Raw genomic sequence first — 25,048 nt, 5'->3', positions numbered from 1 at the left:
TGAATTCAGCTTAGTTTGCGTGTTTGTTTATTTTGCTCAGTGATCTGCTTTGATCTGTTTGCTATCCCTTATAATCCCTTCAGATCTGTCCTTTGTAGTTAATAAACTTGTTTGTTTCAGTTTCCTATAAACCAGTTAGTGCCATTTATAACTGGGGGGGTGGGGGCGGCAACAAGCTGTGCATATCTCCCTCCACATTAAGGGAGAGGGCGATTTTTATGAGCTTACGCTGTATAGATCGCTATACAGCGCAAGGCAATATAATTTGGGGTTTACACCCCAACGGAGGTGTTTACTTGAGTACTGGGCAATCCCCGAGCTGAATCCTCCCACACAGCGCTGATTTCAGCCTCTGTGTCTGTTTGCAGCTGGGTGTGGCCATACCTGTGTCTGCTAGAGGAGGCTTGAGGGCCTGGCACAGCAGGACAGGGTGAGGAAGCCCCAGCTGGTGGAACGGGCGGGCTCAGTGGGACCCCAGTACATCAGGTGGCACCCCAGATGGGAGGCAACCTGTCACACTCACTACACCCCGTGAGGGAGAGAAGAGCTATTATCTCGAATTTACAGAATTCAGCCACAGAGGAGCTAAGGGACAGTCTACACTGAAAATTTACATCAGCATAGCCACATCTCTCAGCGGGGAGGGGAGGGGAGGGGAAAATCCATCCCCCTGAGATATGCAGACATAACCCCCAGGGTAGATAGCGCTGGGTTGACGGAAAAATTCTTCTGTCGACCTAGCTACGGTCTCTGAGGAAGATGGCTTATCTGCGCCAATGGGAGAACCCGTCCCATCACGGTAGTGAAAATGCCCACACCGAAGCACTGCAGCAGCATTATAAGTTTAGACGGAGCCTCAATGACTTGCCGAGGCCTGTGGCACAGCAGGGAACTAAACCCAGGTCTCCCAAGCTAATACCCTGACCTCTCTTTCAATCCCCCTTCCTCAGCAACCGAGATGTTTTGAGAAGTCTGGTATTTGTACCATCCCAGGTCCACGCAGTTCACTGAATCAAACACTGAAATGGGGCGGGGGGGGGTGTTAAGTGGTTAATTTAAAAAATAAATCCTAGGGAAAGAAAATAGCCCAACAGGATGAGATTCACCAGTGCAGAGCACTTCTGAAAGTCTCATCCCTAAACAGGAGCGGAGCTCTTTGGAATACCTGGCCCCAACGTTCTAAGCGTTGCTGAAGAGGACTCGGGTCTTTACTGAGGTTTGTGACGAATGCTCTAGCCCTCAACAGGAAAAGTAGAGAGGAATCCAAACCCTGCGGACCATTCATCTGAAACCACACACTCCCAAGCTTTGCAGGGGCAGATGAAATGGGGCCTGCATCCCAGTCACTCCCGCAAAACATACCCTGACTGATGAGGTCCAAAACCAGAATCACATCCATTTCTGTCCATCCCTAATTTAGAACCATCGTTCAAACACCTTTTCCATGACTCAACAGGGCCAGATCCTCCTCTGGGGTAAATCGGCATAGCTCCCATTGACTTCAGTGGAGTTACTCCAATTTACACCAGTGGAGGATCTGGCACGTCGCCATCAAAAGCTGAAGCTGGGTGGGTTAGGAACGTTTCTGCCACAACTGCAGCTGACGTACGAACCTGTCTAATATCGAGACGCTGCTTTGAACAACTCCGTTTCCATTTCTGACTCTGAATAGAGCAGCCCGGGGCCAGGTCTCCCCCACGCCACGATCAAACTACCACCATGATGCAATGGAAAGCAAATCCCGGTTCTGACATCACAGTTCAGTCCCATCACCCCAGCCGATAACTATTCGACTCAGGCTAGTCCTTCCGACTGCCACGCTCTCCAGGCCCCTGCGCTGCCAGCTTTGCTCACGGCACGCTCAAACGCTTGCAAAGACAAGTGCCCTCCTTACAGGGGTGAGAAATGTGTCATCTGGGTAACTCGCTTCATTTAGAGACACAAGAGGAAAGACAGGCACCACAGAAATCAGAGATAGAAAAGGCCTAGGAAGTCATCCTGTCCATACCCCTGTATTGTTCCAGACAGAACGTGCCTTAGTGCTTTGCCCGAGCAAACGAGACAGGAGGAAAGAGCAAAGACGGGGAATATGAAAAAACAAACAACAGAATTAACGAAGCATTAAATGCACGTCATTCGGGTTGTTGGGAATTCACAGAGAATACTGTGCATCGATCCACTCTCCCCACAACAGGACATCTCTACTCGGAGGATCACAATCTCGGTGTTAACCTGAAGGTATTTTGTGCGGCATTGATTATAAAAAACAAGCAAACGCACAAAAAGCTTCTCGTTTACAACAAAACTACATTTCCCAAATGATCAAGTGACTAGAACTGCCTTGGCCATGTAGTTGGAGCGAGTTACCTACCGGTTTGGGGCAATGAATGTATCTAGCGAGACTGATGATCAAGTCATGGGTGATTGGATCCACCAGGTTTCGGAAGCTGGCATATCTATACAGGACGTCATCCAGAGAGGTTGATTCCATTCCTAAGTCCTGCAGAAAACAAGAGCAAGGTTAGTTACGCTAGGAGGTCGATGGCAACAGCCCATCTCTCACAATTCACCTGTGTTGGCAGTCTCAGGGCAGTAGCCAAGGAGCTCAGACGTGCCCGTCTCTAAGTACCTTGGCGCGTTGGCGTGGGGACACTTGCACGCCAATGCTTTACCTGTACTATGGAGAGCAGACATCAGGCTCCAGGGCTGTCAACTGGCACGCTTCATAAGCAATACATTCACTGAGTAAACTATACTCAGCAGGCTGATTCGCCTCTCACTCCCCCAGGGCAAGCCACAGGTGACTCCACTGAAATCAACAGAACTATGCCAGCATAAGATGGCTGGGAGGCAGAATCGGGCCCAGGGTGTCCCAAGACACAGCAATGTAAGGCATTTTGGCACAAACCCCACAACACTATTAAACACACTAGTGTAGATCGACCGTTCCGCTCTTTAGCTTTTCATAAAGGGTTGGAGGGGGGGATTAAATACAGTGTATTCAATTTATTTCAGATATCTTCTCTCATCTACTAGCGGTCCTTTGTCCCTCGAGAGCAGCTCCCCGGGGAAATTGCAGTGCTACTCAAGCTTATTGGCAGATTACCGCACGTTCCGCAAACAAAGCAGCTACTTCTGTAAGATAAAGCCCTTTGCTCAGCTTTTAATACAACAAGGATGCCCTTGTGGTTAGGGCACTGGGCAAGGACTCTGCAGATTGGTTCAATTCCCAGCTCTGTCACAGACTCTGTCTGACCATGGGCAAGTCACTTAAATCTCTCTCTGCCTTGGTACTGTGCCTGTAAACTAGGGTGTGACGGGCCTGGGTTTCAATCCAGGCCAGTGAGGGGTTGTGTCACCACTTGGCCTGTAGCCCTCTCGTGAACACACACACGCACGCACACCCTTTCACAGTTGGGATAATATTCCGTCCTTCTCGACACCTAGCATTCTAGGCACCATCTTCAAAGTGCAACGCGCACAGAGGTGAAAGTAAGCCAGTCCGGTCCAGTACGTGGCGAACTGGACCGGCTTCTCCGGCGGTGATTGAAAGGGCCCAGAGCTCCGGCCCCTGCAGGGAGCCCCGGGCCCTTTAAAGCAACACTCGAGCCCCTCTGCCGGAGCTCCGGCGGCACTTTAAAGGGTCTAGGGCTCCCCAAGGTGGCAGGAGCACCAGGCCCTTTAAATCCCTGCTCTAGCCCTGCTGCCCCGGGATAATGGTGGCAGGGCTCCCGCGGTGATTTAAAGGGCCCGGAGCCCTGGGCTCTTTCATTCACCCCTGAGCCCCAGGGCTCCCAGCCGCCTCTGCAGCTGGTAGCTCCAGGGTGATTTAAAGGCCCTGGGGCTCCCAGCCACAGCCGGAGCCCCAGGGCCTTTACATCTTGAAAGGCCCCACCTCTTCCGGTTGAGGCCACGCCCCCGCTCAGGACTCCAGCGTATCGGTAAGTACTTTAAGTTACTTTCACCCCTGAATGCGCACCAACACAGCAGTGGTCAAGCTTGCCTCCTGTTCCGTAAAGTGCTTCTGTCGACAGACCCCTGGGCCTGGCCAGAGAGGGAAATTCACCGGCTGCACCTGCCTTCACAGGACAGCATGGAATTGGTGCTTTAAGAGTTAACACTAGATTTAGTATGGGAGGTGGCTACGCTCCCCCAAAAGCTGCCCCTGGTCTGTGTCAGTGAGTAATGGTGACATCCTGCAACTCATGACTTCTCGTGTGGGTTTTGTGAGCGAGATCAGCTAGCTCTCCCTCTGGATGACCCATTTGCCGGCTGAACCCAGATGCCAAGCAGCACGTACGCAACCCCTGCACTCAGATCAGTCACGTGCTGCACATTTCAGATCCTGACCGGCTGCCTCCATTTGCCCTCACGGAGCTGATGGGGGCCCTCACGCTTGGCCAGGAAGGAATGGAGCCATGTGAATGTTCCCCAAAGCGGACCCTGGAAATAGGGCAAGATGGGAACACAAAGGGGATGTCTCTAGAGAGAAAAAAAATCAGGAAGGACCAAAACAAAAACCACAATCCAATGCAGAACAGCCTAGATATTTTAAAAAGGGCCGGACAGTCTCACTGCCCCATATCACACCTGTAGCTGTGACGGCCTGGATAATGATCAGACTAATCAGCTGCATGCTTCAGGGCACAAGCTGCAGTCAGGAGCCATTTCCCTTGTCCTCACACTACACAGTAGGTGGTGCTAACTTTTTATGTGGACAACCATTTTATAGCAGGGAGAGAATCTCCCGCACCCACCTCCCCCAATGTCCTTACTGCCTGCTTCTCAAGGTCTCTTACGGGACGCATGGTCCCTGGACAGGGTGACCAGATATCCCGCTATTCAGGGCTTTGTTTTATATAGGACCCTATTACCTCCCCCCGTCCCGATTTTTCACACTTGCTATCTGGTCACCCTATCGCGGGGGTCACATTTTGAGCACACTGGGGTGAGGCACTCTGGGACAGGACACTGCATGGGATGTGGTCAGGTGCTGGGCACTTCCAGAGATAGGTTAGCAGACTAGATAAAAATGTGCTCCGATCCTGAAGAGCAAGTGTAGCTCCTTAGATCCGTGCACAAAGGATCCCAAAATGCTTTGCAATCACCCTCTATGTACAATCCACAGGAATCAATTAAACTCCCACTAAAATTCAGCCAGTGACAAAATGCAGCCTGGCAACTGTTTCAGAGTTAGAAGAACTGAGCTTTTCCTGAGAGAGAGATTCTTTGCACAGGTGACCTGATGCTCTTGGAGAAAAGAGGGTCTTTTCTTTTTTTAAATGGGACGACAGTAAAGTATAAATTAGCAACCACCCAAAATAAATAAATAAATAAATAAAATAAAAAGCCAATTTATAGCCCAGATAAGTAGACTCCAGGAAAACTATTGCAGCTTCTCCAGGCTTGTCTTAAGGAGAAGGGCGAGTAAAGCGTAATGGTAGCTGTAGAGCAGGAGTGACAATGACATTGTGGGTGCTAACTCCAGCAGTCATCGGCTAAGTCACATATCATATGGGCAGCCTACGAAACTGAACTGGAGACTTTCTGAGCCAAAGACACAATTCTATACCCTTGTATGAGACTCTCGATTAGCTGTGAGTAGAGCTATAATCATAGCCGCATTAGGATATGCCAATTAAGCTACAGAGTCCAGCCATATGGACTGACAGTATCCAGCACGAAAGCTTTTCTGATTAATTGTATGCATCATGGAAGCACCGAGGGCCCCAAATGAGGAATCAGAGCCCCGTTGTGCGAGGTGACAGCCAAAAGATGGTCTTGAATAAAAGTAGCTGAAATTCCCAAACTTATCCACTGGATCGAAGGTGGGGAGGGGATGCAGAAGCAGCCTCTCTAAGACCAGTACATAATTCTGCTTCAGGACCTTGTAGAAAACACATCCAAAATTCTTCTTTGCTGGCCGTTGTGTGCGCATGCCAACATTTTCAAAGATGGAGCTTAATATGGAATCATTCAGGAGACTGAAGAGAACAATGACAGTTCTCCCTGTCCCAAAAAAATCTTTTGCCCATCAAAGTCCATCCCACCCTAGAGCCACACCTAAGGCCTGGTCTACACTACGACTTTAATTCAGATTTAGCTGCGTTAATCCGAATTAATCCTTAACCCGTCCACACAATGGAGCCAGTTACTTCGAATTAAAGGGCACTTAAAATCGATTTCTGTACTCCACCCCGACGAGCGGAGTAGCACCAAAATCGATTTTGTTAATTCGAATTAGGGGTAGTGTGGCCGCACACCACCGAATTAATGTGGTTAAAATTAATGGGGTAGTGTGGCCTCACACCACCGAATTAATGTGGTTAAAAACCGAATTAATGTGCTTAGTGTGGCCACGCACAATCGAATTTATACAATCTGTTTCCCAAATTCGAATTATCTAAATTTGAATTAATCTCGTAGTGTAGACGTACCCTAAGAAAGGAGACTTTCAGATGGAAAGGCAGCCTTGGTCCTAGCAAATTAACTCATAAAAGGGGGCAGACTTCTAGGGTAGCAAGCAAAGCAGATTCTCAAAGATAGATGCCTGCTGTCAGAAACTCCATCCATCTGTGCTATTAATCTCCCTCATCATTCGTAATACATCAAAGGCTTAACAGCCTTTTCCACAATTGGGTGTGGAGACAATTCCACACCCAGCTGGTCCTCCATAGACTTCACCTCTGAAGTTCCATCCCAACCAAGGAGAGATTCTGTTGCAGAACACTTTAAATCCTTCAGACTCAGATGCCTGCAGAACGCAAAAATCAGCTGTTTTTTCTCAGAAATGGGAGGCTTGAACCTGGAACCCTTCAGCTTTCATCTAGACTCAAGGCCCAACAGAAATACAAATGGATGCTAAACCAGCAGCCAACAGAGTAGCTGTAGGAGCTTTACACATACAAGTAAGCAACACCAGGAAGCAACAGCAAGCCCTGTCCTGCCATGTTTGGGCTGGTTCTCATGAAAGCACTTGTACCGATGGATTTTGTGCAGTGAATTACGCACCTCAATGAAAGTCACTCTGTTCTTCTCGTTTGAGGCATGCATAAAAAATAGACGCTAACTTCCACTAAGTTGGTAAAACTCGGTGTAAGTAGTAAGGTAGCAAGAGGCATTGTCCTGATATGACTAGAGCAGACACACTTTGCCTGCCACTGGAATGCAGGAAACGACACAGATCGCTATCGCATTTAGTTTTTCAAAAACGTTGCACATGGAAGCAGAAGTTGTGTCATTTTTAAAACCAGGTTTAGCAGGTCATTTAATCTCTCTCCGCCTCTGGTTTCCCCATCCATAAACTGGGGATAACACACATACAGCTCACAAGGGATTTCTATGACGATTATTAGCTAATGGTTATTCGGCACTTTGAACACAATGAACAGTGAGATCTGTCCTAAGCAACAGACAAAAGATGAATTGCATAACAGATTGGGCCTGTTTCTCAATTGCCCTGCTCCCGGTGCATTCACACCAGTACAAAGTGGCTGTCAGATGCTACTGAATCACAATGGTATTGTCATAGGGTGACTGGCCGCTTTTAAGGGGAGATGAGCCCAGCCCTACCTGTGACTCAATCAGCTGCCTCCCAGCTGAGGCTGTGGGACTAGGACTCAGTTGAGACTCCGAAGAGCACCTGTCCGTAAAGGGTACGTCTACACTGCCAACAAAAAACAACATCAGCAGCAAGTCTCGGAGCCCAGGTCAACTGACTCAGGCTCCGCTCAGCTCTGAGACCCAGCAATGGGGGCGGGTCTCAGAGCCGGGGCTCCAGCCTGAGCGGGAACATCTGCCCTGCTATTTTTAGTCCAGTAGCACAAGCCCCAGGAGCCCGAGTCAGTTCCAGTGTAGACATACCCACAAAGGCTGATGGGGTGAATTGCAGGGAGCAGGTAGGCTGCTGTAGGATACCCTGGATTAGAGCAAGGACCTGACTTGCCCAAAGTCAAATTATGGACCTTGTCTACGCTAGAAGTTTGTACCCGCTTTAACTTCCCGTCTAGTTAAAGCCATACAACCCCCTTAGTTGGATGCTGTTGTACCAGTACAAGGGGGACTTGGGCCCGGTCTTAGTCCACATAGCTGCGGCGCTCAGCTGCAGTGTGAAAAATTCACATTCCTGAGTGCAGTAGCAGTGCCGACCTAAACTCCAGCACAGACACAGCTAGGTTGATGGAAGAATGCTTCCGTCAACCCAGCTACCATCGCGCAGGATGGTGGGGTTCCTAACAGAGCCAGAAAAACCCCTTCCATACCCCACAGCATCATGCCAACCTAGCTATGGGGCCACTGACACACTGCTATAATCCCCACGGTATAGACATAGCCTTATACTGGGATAGCTATTGCAACAGCCCGTAGAGCCAGGGGGACCACCCTATCTCATAGAACTGGAAGGGACCCCGAAAGGTCATCGAGTCCAGCCCCCTGCCTTCACCAGCAGGACCAAGTACTGATTTTGCCCCAGATCCCTAAGCGGCCCCCCTCAAGGATTGAGGCCCTGCTGGGTTTAGCAGGCCAATGCTCAAACCACTGAGCTATCCCTCCCCGCACCCAGTCCACAGCCCCACCCACTTCTCAGCTGGGCCAAACTTGAGCGACGCTGCAACCCAGGTGCCAGCTCACACCACCACTCACTCAGATTTGGATGGGGGTAGGTGTAGGCGCTCATGGGCCAGGCTGCTCGTGGGGGTGCACCCAGGAGGAAAAAAGAAGAGTTCAGGTGGGGGGGGGGGAGGTGGCAAATCTATGGCGCGCGCACACACACACACACACACACACACACACACACACACACACACTTTAAATGGTGCTCCAAAGCCCCTGGCTGTTGCCATATGGGAAGAGGAATAAATATACCATACAAGATATCTTTATACTGGTCTAACGTCATCCACTCTAGGAGCTGTGCTGGTATAACTAGACAGGTAAAAATCAATACAACTTTCAAGGGCAGATCAGGCCTAAGGAATCCTGACCGCCTAGTCCCCCTGCTCCCTGCCACAACAACACAGCCTCCGACCACTACCAATGATTTTCAATGATCCAAAGGGCAGCAGCTGGCAGCGACCCGCAGGCAGCCACACATGGAAGTTGTTAATAACTGAAATCAAAGCGTCCCCAGTGCTTTAATAAAGACAGTGCAAGTGACTAATGACTCAGCGCTGGTTCCAATTCAGCGTGAACCACTAAGCTTGGAAATGCTTCAGTTCTTGATAAATGGCTCGTGGGGACGCAAGTCCTTTGCAAGCAGTGAGGCTGTGTGACCCTGCAGGCTGGAAGCAAGCATCTGCCCTTCTTTCCTTCGTTTTTGTTAAGACACTGAACTCAGGAAGTTAAGGAGGGATACTGCGTGGAGTGGAACTGGGAGGCTGAGACTGGGAGCAGCAATGCAACGGTTCTGCAGTTTGCAGAATTTAGGTGCATGATCCTGGCACTGATGGAGTTAAGGTTTTGCTCTGCTGGCATTTTCACTGCAAATCTTCCAACGCAGTATAAAATATTGACTCCAGGCTGAAACTTGGCATGAATAGCCTCAGCCCAGGGAGTGGGGAATTCTACAGCTTAAAATCAAAATCCGTTGGGCTGTTTTTAATTTCATGGGAGTACCAAAAAATTGAAGTTAACCAGTTAGTCCGCCTGTTGCTTATAAATTACTTAGCTTGTTTTTTAAAAAACAACTACCCAAACCAATGATCTGTCATATGGCCACTGTCATGCTGGTACTTTAAAAAAAACTATTCTTAATTATACCCACAGAGTTCAGAGATATAGAAATAATGGATGATCTTATATACTGCACTGCAAATACTTAATGAGGCTACACTACAGTGTTTGCTTTTAATTAGACAAGGAGGAAGACCCAACTCAATTATTAAAGAGAGTTATTTAGTTATATAGTTTCTGGAGGTTGTTGGTTGGTTGTTTGTTTGTTTTTTTGTTTTTTTAAAGAACAAGAGAAGTTCTACAACAACTGTTCAGAACCAGATTGATTTAAGAGCCTAGAACGTAACCATGTGTATTCTAGATCAGTGTTTCTCAATGACTGGTCCATGGACTGGCGCCAGTCCCTGAGATCTCCCTGACTCAATTTAGGAAGGCAGCAAGCCAGTCCCTGGTATCATAAAGGTTGAGAAACACTGATCTAGAAAGTGAAATGGATAAGTGCTACATCACAGAGAAGCTAGAATCATTTAGAGTGGAGTAGTTTCTAGAATTCAGAGCCACTTCAAACCATGCAGATTCTAAGGGCCTATTACTCACTTTTGAAATGTGTTCTAGAACTTCGAACCGCCTGGGTTCTAGAGCTAGATTTTTGAGAGGGGAGGGGATTCTACAACCGACCTGTTTAGGCCCTGTGCAGTTATCAGACCACAGAATATTTTGCATGTTCCAGTTCTATTTAGGAACGAGAGAGAAAGAGAGAGATTAACCTTTCCATGGAAAAATTATGCTTTCTCCAAAGACCTCTTGCAGATTTTGCACTTGCAATCATTCTCCCGGGTATTGGAGTCTGAGGCTGTAGAAAGACAATCAGCAGGTGGACTATTTTGGTTTCAACTGGTTGACCCATTGCTGGTGCTTTTGACACAAACTGGGCAAAACAAAAGTTGAGCCCTCCGGCCCTGGAAGAGTGCAACCTTACTATAGAACCAGTGAAAAACAGACGATGCCATTCACTTTGGGCTGGATAACCTGTATCCCCCGACTATTCATTTGCCCATATGCCCGGTGCCATAAAGTTCACTCCTCCACTTACGGCCCGTGGGACTATTTTCCCAGGAGAATACAGCATAACTGCTTCCCGAGTCTCTCAGATTTATGACGCTTCAGTTAATCAAGAGCAAAGGCTTCATTCCCACCCCTGCTGGTAACAAGGAGCACACAGCATTCCAGTGCCGGACCAGCTCTAGTTTCCATTCAGCACAGTCTGGAAAGAGACGGTCGCTAACGCCCTTTCTACTGGTATGCGGCTCCCTTTCTACCTCTGCCAACTGCAACTGCTTCTTTCAGCTTCTGCACGCAGCACGGCAGAGCAGCACAAATCTAGGGAGCAACCCGCTAGTTAACGTGAACCAACAGCTGGTGAAAACTCTGGACCTGCACTCCGAATGACTGGCTGCGAATGAGAAGTGGTCAAAGGGCCAGGGGTTATGGGGTTATATGGACTGGCAAAGTGGAGGGATGTTGCGGGACCATCAAGAGATGGAAATGCTGGATGTACTATGGTAACACGTCGCAAAGATCCTCGGTAACTTCAGGGATCAATACCAAGATTTAAACATCTAGATCTTCGAGTCCAGCTGAGCTGAGCTCAGTGCAGAACCCAAGAGGAAGGAGAGAAGTGACTCAACCACCCTTCTGCGATCCCAGACATGGAGCTGGCAAGCAGCTGGGGTGACCCAGCCCCCAGAGTAACTTAGCAAAGCCTTAGAGCTGCTGTAAGTTACATCAGCAGGAACAACCTCCCCCACCCCCCAGCCTATTGTGCCCGGGGATCCCCTGCTGCCCTACTGGAGAAGAGGCAGGCAATTCCCTTCTGTTCCTGCACTTGGCAAGGCAGAGAAAATCAACATGGGTTTCATGATTTTGGGCCCCCATTTGAGGCTGGAAAAGCCTTTGCCCAAGGCAGAAAGCTGGGGACTGAGGGGGAGGTCTGCTTGTATTTTGCCTGCATTTAGAGGGAACCTACTTAGGATCAAAATGGGTATATCCTACACAATCTGTTTCCTGACCTTGCAGCATGGCTTGGGCATTAAGGAAGGCTCCCATTACTGCAGTAACTCCTCACTTAACGCTGTAGTTATGTTCCTGAAAAATGCGACTTTAAGTGAAACGATGTTAAGCGAATCCGATTTCCCCATAAGAATGAAGTAAATGGGGGGGGGGTTTGGGTTCCGGGGATTTTTTTTTTTTGCGATACAGTACAGTTCAGTACTACAGTTGGGAGGTGCTCCCGCCTTACCCCACACAGGCACAGCCCACTGGCACTGGAGACAGTGAGGCAGGCAAGGAGGCTGAAGGTGCTGTAGGCTAGGAGAAGCACATGGCGCAGCAGCGGCAGCTTCCCCTATTGTGCAAGCACCAGGGGCGGGGGCCTCCACCCTCGGCCCGCCCACCGCCCCCTTTCCCGAAGCCCCCACCCTTAACCTGCCTCTTCTCCCCCCGGCCCCCTTTACTCCGCACGCCGCGTCCTCACTCCTCCCCCCTCCCTCCTGAACGCCGCAAGCCAGCTGATTGCCGCAGGCAGGAGGTGGGGGGAGGAGGGGGAAGGTGCTGATCCACGGGGTCTGCCGGCAGGCGGGAGACGCTGTCCGGGGGGGGGACATGGGGGAGATAATAGCGGGGCTGCCAGCTGTGGACAAAGCAGGCAGCCAAACGACTTTATAGCGAAGCATTGCACAACTTTAAATGGAGCATGTTCTGTAATCGACCAGGGATGTAAGATCGAAACAACGTTAAGCAAGAGGATGTTAAGTGGGGAGTTACTGTATTATCCATCCATGCGTCGTAGATTCCACTCTTTGTAATTTTAATTGCATAAGTTACCTTTCATTTCCCCTTTAAAAAAAAAAAAGCACTACATGCAGAAATTCTCGAGCTCTGTGTTTCCTTAGGGGAAATTCCCCACTGAGGACAATGGGAGTTTGCATGAGTAAGTAACAATTACAAGAGTATTTGAATCCAAGACCTGAAGATCCATAGCAAAAACCTCTACCACTCAAGTTAGAAAAAATAATCCTTAGAGCTGGCAGCAATAGTAGGCTGTTATCCAGTGGCTGGTCCACAGGAGAGACACGACACACTTTGCCAGTGTGAAATATTAGGACTTAGCAAACATTGAGTAAGGTCTTCTCAACAGTCATAGGGTGTCCTACAGTCATAGGGTGTCACTGGCAAAGAATGACTGACTGCCACTGGCTGACCCCAGGGGAAGGTGGTTTTCAGAGCTGAGTAGAGTAATCCTGGACATACAGCTTTTGGCACCCCGGGATCTTTTGGGATGGAAGCAGGCTTATTATCGCACCACTTCTTTTTATGCATCTCAAAAACCTGGCAATTCTCCTTAAGCTAAGTTTTAGAAGTAGGAAAATAAAACCAATGATTCTAGGACACCCATTCTCCTGGGAGAGAGAGAATCTTTTACAGGAAGCCTTCTCCCCTGCCTTTACCACAGATGCATCTCTCAGCTGCTCCATAAATCTCACTGCTACACCAGCATCGTCCCTCGCCCCCAGCCCCTCCATGTGCAATATTTTAAAGCTACACAAGCAATGAGTCCAAGCAATGAGCTCATCTGCGATTTAATAACTTAACACCAGTTCATGCTGGCAGCGGCAAATCGCTCATCTCTGATTTTGGAGAAAAACACCCGAGTCTGACTGGAATCGTTAATTTTCCTTTCAGCACATTGAGATTCCCAGCATCTTCCCCTTTCCGTAAGTGACACCCACCGGGGTAGCAAATACAATTTACCAACAGGAGAGGCACCGGGGTTAAGAACAAATGTGGTGATCAGCCAATCCGAATACAACCATCTCGGTATTTATAGAGGGTTATTATTCTGTTGTGAGCACACACAAACACCTCACTTTGCTGAGCCAGGTTGGTTTGTTGGGGAGGTTCGGGGGACAGTGTCTCTATGTCTGCGTCTGGGGATAGGAAACAGGAACATCTCTGCATCCCTGAGCTGTCTCAAGTTGCTAACATCTACAGCTGACTTTTGGAGGAGGAGGAGGAGGAGACTGAGGTAGTTTCCAAGTATGTCAGAGAACCGCATTCACCAGAGTCTCTCTCTGCCTGTTATGCACCCAGCGCTAATGCCAAAGTCAAAGAGGATTTGGGATTAACTAAACAAAGCAAACAAGCAGACAGAGAATCAAGCCTGTGAAACCACTTGAAAGCAACCCAGAGCCACAACTGGCTACAAAGAGCGCCCGTCTCACTACAAGGAAGCGCTTGCTGCTGTTTATATTTATCATTATTATTATTATTATTATAGTCTGGTTACCAGAGTCCTTTGCCAGCTAGCCTGCTCTCCATTTAATAAACCTTAGAACGTGCCCTGTAGTTTCTGATGTTGCCGCTAAGAAACTTGCGCATTGACATTGTCTTATTGAATTTTTGCAAGCTTCTGAACACATCTGTTAAGATCAGAACATATATTTGCTCTGAAGGAACTGAACATCAGAGAGGGAAAATCACTTTGGGATGAGGTGAAACCGTGGCAGTCCCATTAGACTCATTTTGCTCCTCCCTTTTCCCTACAATATTATTTGACCTTTGTTTCATTTTTGATCTAACTTTATGAGGCTAAGACAAAGCAGAGGCCCCATGAAGCCATCCTGGATAGCTCACCAACTTGCAGGGACCGACAGAGAAGCTTACAGCCTTTTACCACAAGCTACTTAAATTCAACAGAATGCAGCAGTGTAAGGGTATTAGATGTCAGGAAAGCAAATTGAGAGTAATCAAGAAATCTAATAAGAACGGTCCAGTTGGAGGAAGTACTAAAACCCATCATCAGTATGGAAGAAGTCTGGGAAATCTTCCGAGACGCCATAATTAAAGGCATAATAGAATACATTTACTTTGAAATAAACAAGGAGGAAGAAGTGGCTAATGTGACTTCGTGAGGGACTTCTCCGAGATCTAAGCCTTGTAGGGAACCGATACACACAGCAAAAAAAAGCAGAAAGTTAATATTAGATAAAAGCATCCAGAGGAGGAATATAAAGGGGCTTTTAAGCTATCTTGGGGTAGAAAGGCGGCCCATTAAAAGAACCAGCATGGGGGATGAAATGAACAAGAACTCAAAAACTGGCTGAAAATCTGAAGTTCTTTTTTCAAAATCTGACTTTAACAAAAGAAATAATGAAAGGCAGTTAGGAAGTGAGGAAGGCCTTATAAAAACAGCTATTGATAAAGAGCACTCAGGGGATTACTTGGAATTTTTAAACCTATACAACATGCATCTGGGGGGATTTAAGGGAAGTAGCAAAACAATAACAAACCAACAACACTTAGCTCTAATATAATGCTTTTCATGCCATACAGATTTTTAAAAAAATAATTCACGGAGAACTAGGGAGGTACCAGAAAACAGAAGGAAAGTAAATGTGATGCTTCTCTTCAAAAAGCATTAAGTGGATAATCCTGGTAATTACTGTCCCATAATTCTAACTTCTAACCTTTGTAAAGTAACTGAACAAAGACTGCACTAGACTGCTAGAGGATCCCAACCTTAACTAGGAAAGAGCTGGTGCTCCACAATCAACATGATCATGAGAAGAAGTAACCAGTATGGATTATGAAGACCTGGCCTGAAAAACTTCATAGAATTTGGCTTTTTTTTCCTTAGGAGAACGTCACAGCTTTTCCTAATTGTTGCCATGACAAAAAACAAAGGATACAACTAGGAGCAATGGGATGAAACCAAGAAAGGGAAATTTTAGGATGACAGTGAGGGAAAAAACTTCCTGACCGTGAGAGCTATTAAAAACTGTGTAATAGGTTCCCAAGGGAAGCGGTGGATTGGAACACTGAAAGCTAATCTGAGCAAGACAACAGGAATTGTTCAACAACCTCCAGTTATGTTCACACCTCACAATCCCAAACTCCCTTTCATGCCTCCCTGGTGGGGATTTAATTGCAAAGACAATAATACAGGGGCTACAGGCCCAATGATATTATTCATTTTCATATTTAACTCATTTTAAAATCTCAATTTTTGCAACTGAAATGAAGCGTTTCCAATCTGCCATATCAGAGCATTGAAAGGAAGAATAGTCCAGTGGTTAGGGTGCTAGCCTGGGACGTAAGGGACCAAGTTTCAATTCCCTGCCACAGACTTCCTATGTGACCTTGGCCAAGTCACTTAGTCTCCCAGAGTCTCAGTTCCCATCTGTACAATGGGGATAACAGGACTGCCCTGCCTCTGGATAAAAATGTTAGATTGCAAAGCATTCAGATATTACTGTGACTGGGGGGGGCGGGAGCGGGGATGCGTTATACAAGATAGAATTTAAGAGCAGCCTGCCACAGAGCCTTGACAACAGCAGAAAATCTTGCACTGGAGGGAGCAGACTAGATCCAACAGACCTTTTCCATCTCCAATATCTATTACTATAACTTTGCAAATCAAGACAAGATATGCGGAGAAAGAGACTGATCGATTTCTCACCTCAAACGCCCAGTTTCTCGTCAGGTAAGATTAGCTCATCAGTTGTACATTTTGTCCGTTTGTGGACTGTGGGTTCTCAAATGTTTCGGACTAAGTACCTTGCACCAATAGAAAACCAGTTTGGAAATGAAAGTCTTTTCCAAAGGTCTGTTAATTGATTTCATAGAACACATCAGATCCCCACCATTTGCCTCGGCCCAGGTTTTGGAGCATGTGGGTGTTGAAACCCAGGACAGGGCCCAAAAAAGCGCAGAGACCTAGAGCGAACAGATGGGACTGAGAGCCATACCCCAGCACAGAGGTCATAGAAGGAGAGCTCCAGCCCTTACCCAGCTCTCCAGCAAGAGCCACATGCCAGCACCTCTCCTGAATCAATCACAAGACAGACCAAACTAATCCAAACTGAACCCGGCAAAGGGAGTAGCTGTCAAAGAAAGACAAAACCCAGCCACAAAACCAGATAAAAATTTGCACTTGGAAAGTCAACGTTCCTATAAGCTGTCAATAACCACTAAGTTGCAGGTCAGTAGGTCACTCATGGATGGGGCAACGTTTAAATAGTTCTTTCACTTTGAATGGGGAAAATAATTAAGGAGAGTTTTCAAAGCAATGGTCACTATCGCAGGAAAGATTAGTAGTAGTAGTATCATGGTAGCACCTAGGAGTACCAGCTGTGAACCAGGACCCCGCTGCACCAGGGTGCTGTGCACACACTGAACAAAAAGACGGTTCCTGGCCCAAACAGCTTACAGTAAGAGATCACCATCAGTTTCACCAGGAAAATGAGATCGATGCAGCACCCGCTATGCCAGTGATGGAAATAAAGGAGACAAGCCATTCAGGATCAATAAAATCAGCCTGTCTCCATCTAATGCCAGACAAACCAAACTAGCTATTCCCATCCACTTTCAAAGATTACAGCACAGCATCAAATAATGATCCGTCAATTGTCTTGTGAGGCTTAGTATTGAGTTTTCGTGCATGAGCAGGTGGCAGGTAATACCCCCCCCCCCCCTCCACAAAGTCGTGAAGATCCTTGAACACTGGGTGTCAAACATATTTTCCCTTATTAAACCATTTGTCACTGCAACTTCAATTTCATTTAGGAAAAAAAAAAAGTCCAACAAGCCCAAGCAACCGGCCAGGACTCCTATGACAAAGCAGAGCATGGCAAAATGCTTGTTTCATTAACACAAATGGAACGCAATTAGCAGCTTTGGGCCTCTGTTGATGTAAAATATTGCTCGGAGCTCCCTGGACTCACAAATAATCCTGGGGTTGTTTAGAATGTGCCACTTCCAAAAAGATCTCTTATCTCTAGTAATTACCCAAGAGGGATGTAAAGAGGACTTTACAGACGGGGAGGCTCTTATCATAAACATGGGACGGACACGAAGGAAGGGCGTATATTGGGTGTAATCAATCATCCACCGCATCCTATCGGGGCAAAATGATCTCAGGAGGTTAGCATGAGCAATGCAATGAATAAAGAAAGCAGAGACACGGGCAGCCTGCAGGCAAGCCATCCCGGAGGGGCAGACACAGAATGGGTTGCCTCAAAGGGGAAAAGGGGTGATTGTCAAAGGCACAAATGGGACTTGAGCCGCTAAATGCCCTCTGCGCCTTCAAAAATCTCCCCCTTAACAATTAGTTCTTTCTTCTGCTCCAGAATGCTAAAGAATCATTCAATGGCAAAAGGCAGCTGCCCTCAAAGAGTGAGTGAGAGAGGACTAGTAAAAACCTCCCTTCCTCCACCCCCATCTAATCCAGCCCTCGCTGCCAGTGGCGTCTAAAAGCAAGTTATTAGCTTTTACTGTGAACAATTGTCCTACTGATGGGCCACCTGGTGGCTGCTCAATATGTCATCAGTCCAGCGCGCTCAGACCATTATCCAAAGGGCAAATCTAGCTCCGGTGGAAGTGCCTTCGTGGAAAAGCTACGGGGGTACGGCTTCAGGAGGCGCAGCAGTGAATGGCTGACCAATGATGCCTTGCATTACTCTCAGCCCAATTTAAAAATTGCAACATATATGCAAACACAGAGACATGTGCATCTACACTCACCCCACAGTAAGCCATCCACATAGAGAATATGCAATGGCCGGTTGTAGGGTGACCAGACAGCAAGTGTGAAAAATCGGGACGGGGTGGGGGGGTAATAGGAGCCTATACAAGAAAAAGACCCAAAAATCAGGACTGTCCCTATAAAATCGGGACATCTGGTCACCCTAGCCGGTTGGCACAAAGCTTTCACCAGCATTAGCTCTGGCTGGCCCCATTACTCATCTCAGCGAGTTCAGCAGTTCATCAGCAGGGACTGTCTGTTCTGTGTTCGTACAGCACCTAGCACAATGCTCCACGTCCAGGGGCACAACAGTACCACAAATCAACAAACAATCCCAGATGGGTGCACTAAAACCGTCACACCACAATGCACCATCATGTATTCTGTATATACCACACAAGTTACACAAAAAGCTGTACCACATATTTTTTAAACAGCTTCACTTTTTAGTTAAACTAGGACTGTTTTCAATAGCCATGACCTTCTAAAGTACACAGGGAACTGGATGACGGGGAATATAATAAAGCCTCTAAAAATGACCTGCAATAACTTTTACCATACAAAAGAACGTCACACATTGAAGATCCACAACCTTGGGAACAAACAAACAAGCGGGAAAATGACCTCTTTCCCATGGGATCAAACTCTTGTTTCTAGTCCAGCAGGGCCACAAGAAAACGGAATTCAAAGCGCGGCCATTTTTATGTTTAGAAGAACAAATAATGGCCTAGGGACCCAAGGCTGTTCTTTCTGTACTTCAAGTGAGGATAAATTTAAGGAAGAGAGTCCACGTTTTAGGGGAGAAGGAGTAAACATTTCACTGGCAGATTGACATAAATAACAAACGCAGCTGCCTGGCCCTACTCTGGGGGGGTCAGAATCTCAGAAAGATGGATTAATGGGCAAAGATAAGGTGATGACGCTATACAGATACTAAACAACAACAGTTAATAAGGGACGTGCAGACAAATGTGCTGAATTAGTTCAGACTGCAAGGCGAATGTCATTACCCAAGCTGGAATGCAGCCAGGATACCAGGGCCGGTGTTCCTCATCTGGAACGTGCTCTTGTATCTTTAATGACTATACCAAGCCACAGTCTGAGCTGCACACGTCATCTTGGTTCTCACAGCAGGTAGGAGCCGGACACAGAAAGGGCTGGGAGCTAGCATTCAAAGGGATTGCCAGAACCCAGATGCGACTAAAGGCTCAGTTTTGAGAATTTCAGTCAATCAAATCCGCCATTGCCTGTCACACAAGCATGAGCCGTAGCTGGGTATTAGCAGGAACGCCGAAGGAACGGGTATTACTCACGTCCGCCTTTAAACAACCGGAGTTTGCCTGCTTCCTGATTTTGCGATAAATCTCTCCAAACTGCCCTTGGAGATGATGGAGCATTAGAAACTGTGACCAAGGACAAGAGCCAGGAATCTTGGCTGGCACCCAAAAGCTTCAAGCAGATGGCCTCAGTCTCTGACCTGTCAATTTCTCTCATTACCCTACAGCTCATGGTGTTAATCTGGCAGAAAATTCACATGAATAAGGGCCACTTACGTATAGGTTTGCAGGATCGGGCTCCTGGATGCCATCCACGCAGCACCTGTCATCTGCTCAGCTCAGCAACTGCTGAGTACCAGCATGATAGGTGTTGGGTGACCTTTCACCATAAACCCCTTTTCTCCTGACGGACAGCTCCATCTTTCATGGCCACCAGTGTGAGCACAACTGTTTACATGGCTAAAATCCAAAGAAGGCCAATGCATCAACCTTGCAATGCAATCACTCTATTAATGCCGCGGCTGCTGCTGCAGCTCACATTAAGAGCTCCTCAATAGAGCATTAAAAGGAAATATGACAAGTTTAATCAAGAGCCTGCCACTTCCATCCTCTAAAGGAGCTAGCCTGAAAGACCCAGTGCAGACACAGAAAGCCCAGACGGCAAGTCACAAGCAGAGCTTTAATTTACAGAAAGCATTTAAGAGGCACTGAAGCTGTGCTAAATAGTAGCCTGTGAATGTTTGCTTTTCTTGCTGCACCTGCTCCCAACTGCTCCAGATTTGCAGTTTCTAAAGAGGCTGGGCTCACAGCAGAACACCGGGGCAAGTTAACATAGTGTATTTAAACCCTCCCCCCACCGACCCCTGGGCCTTTCTTATTAATACTTTCCATTATTAAAACTGAGAGTTGCAACAGTCTCAATTCACTATCTGAGGTCAGACAGCAGCTTAGGGGGTGAGCCAGGAATAGGACCCCTGTTTCTTGATGGCCAATCCAGCACCCTAGCTACTATACAACACTGCTTCCCTGGGTTCTATCCCTGCCTTGATGCATTGTTTGGCTTTGGCTAATTTACTTCACCTTTGTATGGCCTTATAACCTAATCAGGCATAGCTGTCTCGGCTAGGAGTGTGAAACAAAAATCACACAGCCATGCCTATAAAACTCTCAGTGTAGACATAATTATGCCACGGAATAGTGATTCTGTCGGCATAGCTAATTTCGTTCAGGGACGTGGCGTTACTACACCAGCAGAATGCATTCTGTAGATTTGGACTTGGCGTCAGTTCCCCCATCTGTAAAATGGAGTCAATGATACAAAGGAGGGGAAGTAACAGGCTTGGAGACCCAAGGCTGAAAGTGGATATGCAGTTACTATTAGGGTGACCAGACAGCAAATGTGAAAAATCAGGATGGGGTAGGGGGTAATAGGAGCCTATACAAGAAAAAGACCCAAAAATTGGGACATCTGGTCACCCTATTTTCACCTTTTGTTTCTAGTCAGTTGCACCTTCAGCCATACATGCCTGCCCAATGGTGCAATGCTCGGATACACCAACCTCTGGAGCCAAACAAAACTTCCCTTTGTTTTACAACTGATCAAATCGTTTCTATTAATACGAGGTTTTTGTTTGTGAGGTTTTGTGTTAAGCCCTGTTTTGTCTGAGCTCAAGAAACTCCTATCCTTTGGTGGTGAGGTTAGGTGCTTTATGGTCACTTAAAGGGCTCTTATTTGCAAGCTAACTAGCACACTCTCTTTCTCACACCCACAAATATTTATATATACACATACTAGGGCTGTCGATTAATTGCAGTTAACTCACGCGATTAACTCAAAAAAATTAATCGTGATTAATCACCGTTTTAATCACATTGTTAAACAGAATACCAATTGAAATTTATTAAATATTTTTGGATGTTTTTCTGCAATCTCTTTATCATGAAAATGCAACTTACAAATGTAGGGGGGGGGTTTGGTTACATAACTGCACTCTTGTGAATAAGAAGTGGGCAGCATTATTTCCTGTAAATGTAAACAAACTTGTTTGTCTGAACGATTGGCTAAACAAGAAGTAAGACTGAGTGGATTTGTATGCTCTAAAGTTTTACATTGTTTTATTTTTGAATGCAGTTATTTCTTTGTACATACCAGTAATTCTACATTTGTGAGTTCAACTTGCATGATAAAGAGATTGCACTACAGTACTTGTATTAGGTGAATTGAAAAATACTGTTTCTTTTGTTTTTTACAGTGCAAATATTTGTAATCAAAAATAAATATTAAGTGAGCACTGTACACTTTGTATTCTCTGTTATAATTGAAATCAATATATTTGAAAATGTAGAAAACATCCAAAAATATTTAAATGAATGGTATTCTATTATTGTTTAACGGTGCGATTAAGCGCACGGTTAATTTTTTTAATCGCTTGACAACTCTAACACATACACACAGGCAGTGTTGTGCGTACAAAAATAAAGACATCATAAATATGTAAAGAAAACAGACATTTTGGAATTGGGATCTTTGAAATAACCCATATTTAAAAATATAAATGGGAAGTTATGGTTTCATTTTACGGATGTAAAATTTAATTTGATTTTTTTTTAAGGTAGGTGTTTAGAAAAGGAAATGGGGCGGGGAGGAAGGGGAACCCATTCATCTCCATAACTTTAAACTGATGGGTAAAGACAGCCCTGCTGCCTGGGCTTGGAGCAACTGAATCATTAGCGGTATTGCCATTCATGATCATATTTCTTTCACTGTTTGACATAACGGAAGAGTCTCACTAAACACACAGTGTAATTGAGTAAGGGTTCTTGTCATCCTTGAAAAAAACCAGAGCCTATAAGCTTTTCACTTCATCATCTCCCCGGTCTTCACCTGCACAAATGATGTTCATTAGCATTAATGAATTGAAAGGCTTTGGCTCGTGTTGCACATCAACATTGTGCATTTCATACGACGTATTTCCAGTTACCTACCCTGGTCCTGTATCTTCTCCATCGGGCCAGTGGCTGAGGGGAGAACGGAGCCCAGGAACCCTGACTCTCAGGCTCCAACCTGAGAGTGGTACGGGGGAAGAGCACAGACGGACTTCACCTTTTACCTTTCCGTACATAATCCAGGCATAAAGTTGCACACACCTCACAGATCAAACACAAAATACGGCCTGAACAGCACTGCTGGGGATTTAGTTCTTTCAAAACAATCAGTTCCTAGCACACTGTCTACAATGGTCCATTTCAGTCCAGTATCCTGTTCCCAACACAGTGGCCAATGTCAGACTTCAGAAAACCCCCAAAAGAAAGTCCCTGAAATGCAGCTTAACAACTGTGCAATGCTGTACATAGGAGAAAAAATTCCTCCTTGACTCTAGCATGATCAGCTGATGACCAGAAGCATCTTACCATGCATAACTACTACTACTACTAATAATACCTAGCTCTTATACTGCACTTTTACCCATAGATCTCAAAGGCTTTACAAAGGAAGTCAGTATCATTACTGCCATTTTAGAAATGGGGGAAACTGAGGCACAGCGAGAGAAAGTGACTTGCCCAAGGTCACCCAGCAGGCCAGTAGCAGAACCAGGAAAAGAACCCATATCTCCTGAGTTCCAGTCCACTGCTCTATTCACTAAGCAACACTGCCTCCCCATGGGTGCCTTTAGAGACCAGATCCCCTTTACGTCCCATTCCAAGGGTTTCCCTCTCTTTCCTCAACATGGAAGTAGTTCATCCTTTGACTGGCACTGTTCTCTGCCAAGCCCCACCTTTTCCCTCCTATACCCCAAAACACACACATCCCTACATACCTGCCTAAAGGCCCCCCTCTGCCCCACCCGTAAAAGCTTCTGCACCCTGAACTCTGCCATTCCACCTTCAATCGCGTAGATTCAATTTTCCCCCAAATTCCGTGTTCGGAAAGAAATCAATGACCATGTTTTCAGCCTGTCAATCACATCAGTATTAAATGCTCTGTACTAGGAGTCAGAGAGGCTTGGCATTGGGATGGGGCATGAATGCACTATTCATCATTTTTCCATCACCCATATCTGACACGGAAATGGGAGAGTGGGACTAACTGAACCTGTAGCAGCATCCCCTAGTTCATATTGATCTCACCATCGCACTCGGAGCCCCCGCTATGAATCGGAGCTTCGTTGAGCGAGGCAAAGTACAGCCACATACAGAGAGACCCTGCCCCACAGAGCTTGTAATTAAAGAATTGGTGTGTAAGTGGGCTTTCATTTCCAAGCAGTGGAAAAATATATATATACACACATCTATGTATGTATGTATGCATGCATGCATGCACACACAGTTTAGGGCAGGAAGCAAAGAGCACCAGCATAGCCAGTTGAAACTACACAGAGCATTTAGGAAGGCAGAACCGTCACCCCTTGAGTAGGAATTTGATCAGGACACCGTGGTTCAGGCCTCAGTCAAAGAAGCCCAATGGATCTTTGAATGAGTAGGTGATGTCAAGAGCAACATTTATGACCCAACTGCCTCAGCAGAGGGAACAGAGCATTCTTGGATTGATGCATTAGTAAAACTACCCAACATAGACCCAGGACTTGGGGCTAAATTCCCCTCCACTGCAGGCCATCATCCAGCCTGAGGATCTGTGTTTCATGTCCCCCACACAGACATCAATGGGAGCCCCATGCACAGCACAAGGAGCGCTGGGCATGCACCAGCTCTGCGCTGCACACCAACAGCTGCGTGCAGAACCAAGGGGTGAGTTTTGCCCTAAGAAGCGTCTTTGCAGTACGGTACTGCTTTCCTTTTCCAAGCACACCCTGAGCAGCCCCCTAGCTCCATCCCAAACCATTCACTTTCCAACTCCCATCAAGCACTAATAGAGGTGGCGATATTATCGCTGCTAATTAGAGAAAATGCCCCTACGGAATCCTTCTTTCTGATCCTGTCAGCAGCTGTGATAGTATCTTGACACGGCTCAGATGGCTTTCCAAGCACCATTACGTTTCTCTCTCTCTCTTTTTTAAAACAGGGCACATGTGTTTTTTTTTATTGCAGGAGAAAGATACCAGCTTGGCATCGTTGGAGATTGAAGATCTCCGTGCACCCTCCCAGCACAGGCCATTCAAGCTTCCCCATGGTGCCCATTCAGAGGGGCTGATCTGAAGGAGAGACGAGGGGAACAGTTCAGTCTCCACAGCCTGTACAGCTCTCAATCTCTCTGCTGACACCACCTCCAAACGTTGCCCAGCATGGTGGCGCTTTTGTGTCCCCTTAGTCCATGAGGAACAGCTCCGTCACCAACCCATTTCCTGAGGGCCACAGAACAAACACGAGGCACCCGTGACTTTCCAATGGCACTTCGACCTAAACTGTGATCTGCCAGCCCATGTGAGAGACTCTGCATCCCATACCAGTCAGGAGACACCCAGACCTTCAGAGCCAAAAGGTACTGGCTCCCTCCGTGAATGACCATTAGAACTGCTGAATGTAAATAGTAAGACAAGAAGAACAGATTTAAAAAAAAAAA

General features: G+C 46.7%; 1 protein-coding gene across 1 annotated transcript in view; it reads right to left on the bottom strand.

Annotated features, from left to right (window-relative positions):
- Positions 1 to 25,048, bottom strand: part of LRRC75A (leucine rich repeat containing 75A) — a 179,048-nt gene that overhangs the window by 127,322 nt on the left and 26,678 nt on the right. The window contains exon 2 of the mRNA XM_026656453.2: positions 2,372 to 2,500. Within this exon, the coding sequence (XP_026512238.1) occupies positions 2,372 to 2,500 (129 nt within the window). The remainder of the gene's footprint in view (positions 1 to 2,371; positions 2,501 to 25,048) is intronic.

The sequence above is a fragment of the Terrapene carolina genome, unplaced genomic scaffold (assembly GCF_002925995.2).
Source record: "Terrapene carolina triunguis isolate 2854851 unplaced genomic scaffold, T_m_triunguis-2.0 Scaffold231, whole genome shotgun sequence".
NCBI classification, from domain to species: domain Eukaryota; kingdom Metazoa; phylum Chordata; order Testudines; family Emydidae; genus Terrapene; species Terrapene triunguis.
The sequence above is the reverse complement of the archived record's forward strand: the minus strand, read 5'-3'. Positions and strand labels throughout refer to the sequence as shown.